Here is a 7,423-nt window from a genome sequence, read left to right as displayed (position 1 = left end):
TTTAAATGTGGTTTGCAAGAGACAGATTGAGAGATTTACATACAAATCTATTATTTTAACAGTCAACAAAGACACACAATCAAAGCCAAATGTCAAATTTGACCGATTCCATGAATGTATAAATAAAGTCGTCGGATTATCGCGAATTAATAAACTAAGAATTGGTTTCACCAAAATATTCTGTGCCACATAATCATGTGTACGGAATTAAGTGTGTCAATCATATTAGATCGATGCCACAGCTTCTCAGCACACATGGTCAAAGTGTTGTCAAAGTGTGTAGCATGTATATACATAGTGTTTTACAAGACACCTCACGAGTCACTATTGACACATTTTACATGGTGCATCACAATAAGTGTCTTTTACCCTCGTAAATTTACTTATACCTACATGGACATGAAACGTTTTAAAACAATTTCACCGAACTAATATTTTTTCATACACTACGAGCACTTTTATTTATATTTATATTTTTAAATTGTACACATAATTTTATTTTATTCAGACTAGTTGTACTGCCTTGCCACATGGAGGGAATATAGAGAAGATATGGCGATTCTTTACCGCCTTGTCCAATGCAAACTGCTGGTCTTGATGTAAATTAATTTTATCAATGTCAATGTCACAAGGAAAAATACGATACTCTACAGATGCGTTTTCCCCAGTTGGAATACATAAGGATCTGTCAAACTCTATAGTTCTTGTGTCCCTTAATTATACACACAACATTTGTGTGCAACATCAATTTTACTGTGTTTAAAAATATATATAATACCATAGACAAATAGATAATACTGAACTAATAAGTAAACAAAAGAAACACAATTCAAAGGGTCAAAAGGTTAACTCAAGAAAAAGTAAAGAAATAACAAACTAAAACAAATAAAATCTAACAGCTGATGTATCTTCAACATTTTAAATATGGTTAAATATGACCCTTTTATTAAGGTTCCTGCCATTAAGAGAGGGTTTATAAAAAAACTGATATTTTTTGGGGAAGTATCACACCAAGACCTTTCATTTAAGTATATGGTAGATAGGTGTGCGGCTAACGATTTTCAAAAAAAATTCAAATCCATCTTAGCTTTTTATATAGATTTCGTAAAACAATCTGAAAGTTATTTCGGTGTAACAGTGTAAAATATTAATACTCAGATTGACTATTAAAATGAAGAAGTTTGATGTATGAGACAGCTTGAGCTGACTTCAAAATTCAGACGAGTACAGCGAGATAGCAAGTCTCGGAACAGGTTGTGCAGCAGACATGATTTGCTGCATGTTGCCGGCTGGGGGTTGCAACATGAAGCTCCACCCTGCCACTGGTGATCCAGCGGACAAAGATCTGCCTCGCCCACCGGATCTCGGTCAAGGGAGGACCTTGGACGGACCCTGGCGGATGTGGCAGCGGTCAAAACACCACCGCCGTGGCAAAAAACTAGCCTTAAGTTACACATAAAACATTACGTCAAAGACCACTAGTTTGGATATAGAAGTAAAGTAGGAGTTACAACAAAAATTACTTTATAAGTGACATTTATAAATAAATAAAGTCATCAGGTTTCAATTGGAACGTGAGCTTAACCAACCAATTATAAGCAGTAAACGATTCAAAATGTTCATCTGTCTGTTGATTCGATAAATACCTCTACTGGTCCGAACACAAGGGCAGTGTGATTGGTAACTGTTGGTTTTATTGCAATTCAAAAAAATAAATATCATACATTAAAGGAACTGAGGTTTGGTGATGTGCGATGTGAAGCTGGTAATGATGAAATCAAAGTTTAGTATACGTATTGAATTCCATAACCATCGAAAGACATATGGGAGACAGCTGGCGCGGCCGAGTAAGCAACCCCCAGTAGACTTCCAGCTGGAGCAGCGACTTTGACGGGGGTGGCGTAAGCAGCAGGGGCGTGGTAGGCGGGGGCGGCGTACGCAGCAGGGGCGTGGTAGGCGGGGGCGGCGTACGCAGCAGGAGCGTAGGCGGGGGCGGCGTAGGTGGCGTAGCCGGGGTTGCTCACACGGACGTCAGACTTGCTCACGCTAGAGTAGGGAGTGTCGATGGTCTTGGTGTAGGTGGAGACCTGTCCCAGGTTGCCGGGGGTCCTCAGGATGTTGGCAGAGGTAGAGGTGAGGGCGGCGGGGGCGTGGTAAGCGGGGGCGGCGTACGCAGAAGGTGCGTAAGCGGGGGCTGCAAGGAGGGCTCCCTTGGCAACAGCCAATGCAGTGGCGATAACTATCAACTGCAACAAACAGTTCAAAACATAGTTGTAGCACATTAAAAAAGGTGGACCTATAACTTACTACTGTATATCGTTCATAGCTTGAAGATGACCACCGAACTACCGTAACAGCTTTCCAGGTATTTTGCTATTAGGATGGATAAATTCACTGTGCTATTTTATTCACCGAGAGCATTAAAACGCAAACACTATTGTTTTCAAGTGCTAACTTGGAAGATAAATATTGTAGGATCATTGTTTGAAAAGCTTCAGTATGTGTTTTTTATATGTTTTTTGAGTTAGGCAACCGTAAAATGCAACCAAATTATTCATTCAATAGTTTAGTTATTGTTTTTAAAAGGACCGTGATTGTTCGGTTTGTTTTCAACAACAGTTTATCTGTGACGATACATTTTAATTCAGTACATTGACACAGGTCATAATACAAAGATAATACCTTGCGTTCTCTTGTAACCAAATAGCAATAAGAAACAGTTATTCATTTCAACTTAAGGTGTTGGCAAACATGAAAATATGTACAAAGTTTCTCTCCGGATTTCGAAAAGACCACAAAAATACCTTTATAAAAAGAACCTACTTTTAAAGTGTGTTTGTAAATAAAAGGCAAGTAAATAAATAAAAAAAACTGAAATAAAATTCCGGTGCTAAAATTTTAACGATGTAATTTTAAGTGTTGTCATACAAAACGTTTAATCGTGATATACTCACGCAGTCAATTTAGCGCGTTCAATACTCAACTACTCGACTGTTGAAAACTGTTCCTAGAAATACCAGGAAAAGAACTAATTTGTAGGATTATGCATTTATATTGGCTCACTTATATTTATGTATTCTGTTCACTGTTGCAGGTTTACTACAAGAGAAGTACTTCATATTAAACAGTTGACACAAAACATGTTCCATGACTACTGACTACCAACAACTGGGTGTAATATTTGTTGTTATAGATTACCGTCAAGTGATAAATACGTCTCAAAAGAATATTTAGCCATTAATAAACTACATTTGATTTTATGTCTTACTTTTGAACAATAAGTCCGACACCAAAGAGTGTGTTAATATTGTATAACTTGCTAGAGCCACGTTTATGCATATTTCCCCTCGCTATTTCGTGTTACCACATCTCGTCCCCCACATTATAAGGGGGCTGTTTACAATATGCACCTTTGTATGTGAGGTATGGTGTTTTGTTTGGTGTAAGTAGATAAACTAAATTGATTGTAATCAGTGAGTTATGCCTGTACAGAATTAATAACCCCCTATTATCTCAAACTTTTAAATTGAATTAGTATATTGTTTTTAACATTTGGACATAGTTGCCCCTTCATGTATTTACTTTCTTTCGTAGTATTTACGACTATATTTAAAGAATATCAATCGACAACTTAATTAAAATACACTAACTGCATAAACTGTAGAAAACTAAACTGTAATTGCCAAGGTAGTAACAACGTTACAGCTAACACTTTCGTTTACGATCGTAAGTTTCAGAGTTAAGACCGCAATAAATCACCATAAAAATAGACTTCAATAGATAAAACATACTCCCTTAGAGAGCATGTTTAATCTATGGTTTTAGTGACTGCATTAATTTGATCATGAGTAAAAATCTCGTACACCTTTTTGTACTATAATGTGTTGCAATGTATTCATACTAAATTTTAGCGAATTTCCCTATAGGGACGAACATAGTTGAGTGTGCAAGTCACAAAATGCATTAGTGTATACGATTTTATTTTTTCAAGTCATAACACTTGCTATATCCCACAATATGTCGTTCCACCAGTTTGACTCAGTAAAAAGTTTGTGGATGCGACAGAAATCAGAAATTTAAATCAGCACAATCTATAGGTGGCTCACGCCTACTGTGACGATTTTGATTTAAAAACTGCCAACAGCTTTAACACGGCGATGGAATGTCTAGTTGTATCCATAGTCAACGACTTGTAGAGTTACGTTAAGCTTTATGGTTTAAACTATCAAATTTCAGACTTCAACGTGTTTTTGTTTGTTATGAATTCAAGACGGTAACAATTAATGTTATTGATATTATTTATTCTAAACCGAAGACGGCGCGGCGTTATAATAAACTAGATTCATCCCAACAAATGAATTACGGTGGGATAGTTCTTCAAGTTTGGAGCTAAAGCCCTGTTATTAGGGCTTCAGTCTTATGATTAGGATTAAGTACCTACTGACCTGATTAAAAAGTAAAACTAATTAATTAAAATATTTATTTTTTGTTTCTAAATAAAATATCTTATTTAAAATTTACCCGAGCATAGCTAAATAAATCATAATGTTTAACAATATTATCAATAAATCATAAGTTATATCTAACTTTATATAATCATCATAGTTTATTTTTGTCAATTCACTGACTCGGTCATTGCGATTCCTCCGTCTGCTATGACGCCTAAACTAGTTGGATGAATATTTAAGTTTAAGGTACTTTCGTAAAACGCAAACAACAAAAATAATTTTTTATCAGTACTTAATAATAAAATTTGTCCGTTGAATATTATAAATTTAAATTATTTGAAACTGTAGTACTGATCCCCCTAATGATCAACAACCTACCACCGGGGGGGAATAATAATATTGATATTTAATTTTGATAGTAGGCCTACTAGTTATCCTAATTGACTTTAATACCGAAAGCAAAAGGGAAATCACGATCTTACAATATTAATATTGTTGGTAATTGGCAATAATTGTGTTATGTGCTGACAGCCTTCTCTGTTTTAGTACAGTATTAGCAATATACCTCTCCAAAGTTTCAAAGAGAGTTTGTATAGCCTTAACAATATTATAAACATTAAACATTTGACTCGTCTGATCATTTAAGTTAGAGACAGAATCCCATGTGCTTACCAAAACGCAGCCGCAGAGATAAGGGCGCTTCTTCCTAACTAGAACTAACTATTCTGTGAAGCAGGTGATAGGTTAATAATCTATATATATAAAATCCAATGTATGTTTGTATATTTGTATGTTTGTATATTTGTATGTTTGTCCTTTATGGACTCCAAAACCGCTCGACAAATTGTAATGAAACTTTCAGGCATTATTAAGTATTATTCAAGGATGGTTTGTGTGAAGTTTGGTGCAGATCCGTCAATAGGGCTCCGCCCCAGTGGCTCTGGAGTTTCCCATGTTAACCTTATGAGTACTCATATTTAAATGGAATTAAAGAATCTTAACAGCTGGTGCAACTAAACAATTTGATTCTGTGATGTTCAATAGCATTAAAAAGTTAATAGGTTTACCAACAGGGTGCAGCACTATATTTATTTTTAATTTATGAGAACAGCTAATTTGCAACCAAAAGGTGAATGAGCGTAGCGAACGAACTTCAACCTGGAGGCGAGTTAGCGTAGCGAACGAGCTAACCTGAAGGCAAGTGAGCGCAGCGAACGAGCTCCAACCTAAAGGTGAGTGAGCGTAGCGAACGAACTTCAACCAGGACGTGATTGAGCCATGCGAACGAGCTCATCTTGAAAATGAACGAGCATACGACATAAAACCACAATAGGACAGGACGACGTCTGTCGGGCCAGCTAGTAGAATAATAGAAAGCAGCAATTCCGTCAAAGTACATACCCGGACATTGTAACTATGTTTTATATCCCGTAAAGAACCGAACGCTCGTCTATTAATGTCTGTAGCTTGAATCAGGGAAACTGAGTGGCTTGGAGCTCGCCTGAAGATCAACCAACAGGGCATCCGTTGAATTCACAAAAAGAGTCATTAGCTGTTTAAGGGGTTGTGAAATACGCCTAGTCGCCATTTGACATTGGGCTATAAACAAGTACGCTCTCTAACCACCGACCAAAGATAAATAATTACCACTTGAGGTGGGGACGCCACCTAGGTGCGTATTTTAACCCAAATTAGAGTGAAAGATGATTGTAGAATGGAGTGTTACTGACTAAGATCAGCAGTTAGTTGCATTAGCCAAGAAACATTTATTTTAAGCCCAATGATCAGGAACAGCTCGGTCCAGTTTCGAGCCTTCAAAAAGCTACGGAACTTTTTCGGGATCGAACCGGCGACCTTTTGAGAAACTCATAAAACAACATGATAAAACAATTGTACGTGTAGGGTAGTGTGCACTGTGTACATTACCTTGGCTGCCATGGCGCGTCGCTGTCAGAGAAGCTCAGGGTAAGTAGTGTGATAGCAGGGAGTGTCTGTCGCTTATATACACCTGGTAGACGGTAGACACCATTGTCTCGTTGGTAATAACCGACGTGGGCAGACTAGAGACACTCGCTCTCATTCATACATTCATACTATTGTAATTCATGAGTAACCCACCGCTAGTTTGGGACCCAGCAGTGCACCGTGCATGAGCGAGAACTGGGTCAGTCGAGGGAAACGGAGAACCGGCCACCTCAGGCCCTAATCCGCATATAGAAGTTTGGTTAGGTTAGGTTAGTTATATTATATAAATATGGCCCCTGAATTTACGACCATTGGCCGGGACCCCTACACTTGTCAGTCAAAGGGCTACTGATGATACGTACTGATGATACTGGGAGCCAAATGGTGTAGGCTATCTGTCCTGTAAAACAGTACGTACTGGAAAACGCGCACGGATATTTAAGGCATTCATTCATTTGTTGGATTAAAAGTTGTATATTAGAGTTGTATAGTAGAGACATGGTCATGATAAGGTGGTGTCATTTCCACATGACAGTTACTACTCGCATGCTTATTCCTAATCGCTCTATGAGCTAACTATCAAGATTGACCTAGTAAATCGCATAACCTGCTTGTATCTTTCAACTAACACTAGTTTTAAATAACAAATAAGTAGTGATGAATTGCCCTCATCTATATTTCACTAAAGTAACTAAAATACTAGGTTCTCGCAGCTGAGAAACAATAATGTTAATCACTGATTGCGGGACCCAGGATCACTAGTATATTACCCTTATTTCATTTGTCTTCATGCCAAGAATGTTTTTATTTGCTGTAACTACGAGGGGTGCCCGTTATTAACGTCTCTAAAATGAGCTCGCATCGTGGCCTACGAGTAGGCTACGAGTAGTTTAATCTGAGACGAGAGTGTTATGTTCTGTACTTCATCCACAACTATTCTAGCTGGCTCCCACCCCAATGGTACGATTTGTCTGGTCATAGTAGTTGAAATCGGCGTAGAGGTTGATTGA

The 7,423-nt window shown here is 37.7% G+C and overlaps 1 protein-coding gene across 1 annotated transcript; it reads right to left on the bottom strand.

Annotated features, from left to right (window-relative positions):
• Positions 1–1,674: 1,674 nt before the first annotated feature.
• Positions 1,675–6,727, bottom strand: LOC128983070 (cuticle protein 67-like). Its single transcript, XM_054402214.1, has 2 exons — positions 6,375–6,727; positions 1,675–2,246 (listed from the first exon to the last, which is right to left on the bottom strand). Exons 1-2 carry the CDS (start codon positions 6,384–6,386, stop codon positions 1,785–1,787), a joined length of 474 nt encoding a protein of 157 aa, XP_054258189.1. The 5' UTR covers positions 6,387–6,727; the 3' UTR covers positions 1,675–1,784.
• Between the last annotated feature and the right edge of the window lie 696 nt (positions 6,728–7,423).

This window comes from Macrosteles quadrilineatus, unplaced genomic scaffold, assembly GCF_028750875.1.
Source record: "Macrosteles quadrilineatus isolate MER2022 unplaced genomic scaffold, UCM_ALF_1.0 Scaffold_1__1_contigs__length_201487025, whole genome shotgun sequence".
Lineage (NCBI taxonomy): Eukaryota > Metazoa > Arthropoda > Insecta > Hemiptera > Cicadellidae > Macrosteles > Macrosteles quadrilineatus.
This window is presented reverse-complemented; position numbering and strand designations above follow the sequence as displayed.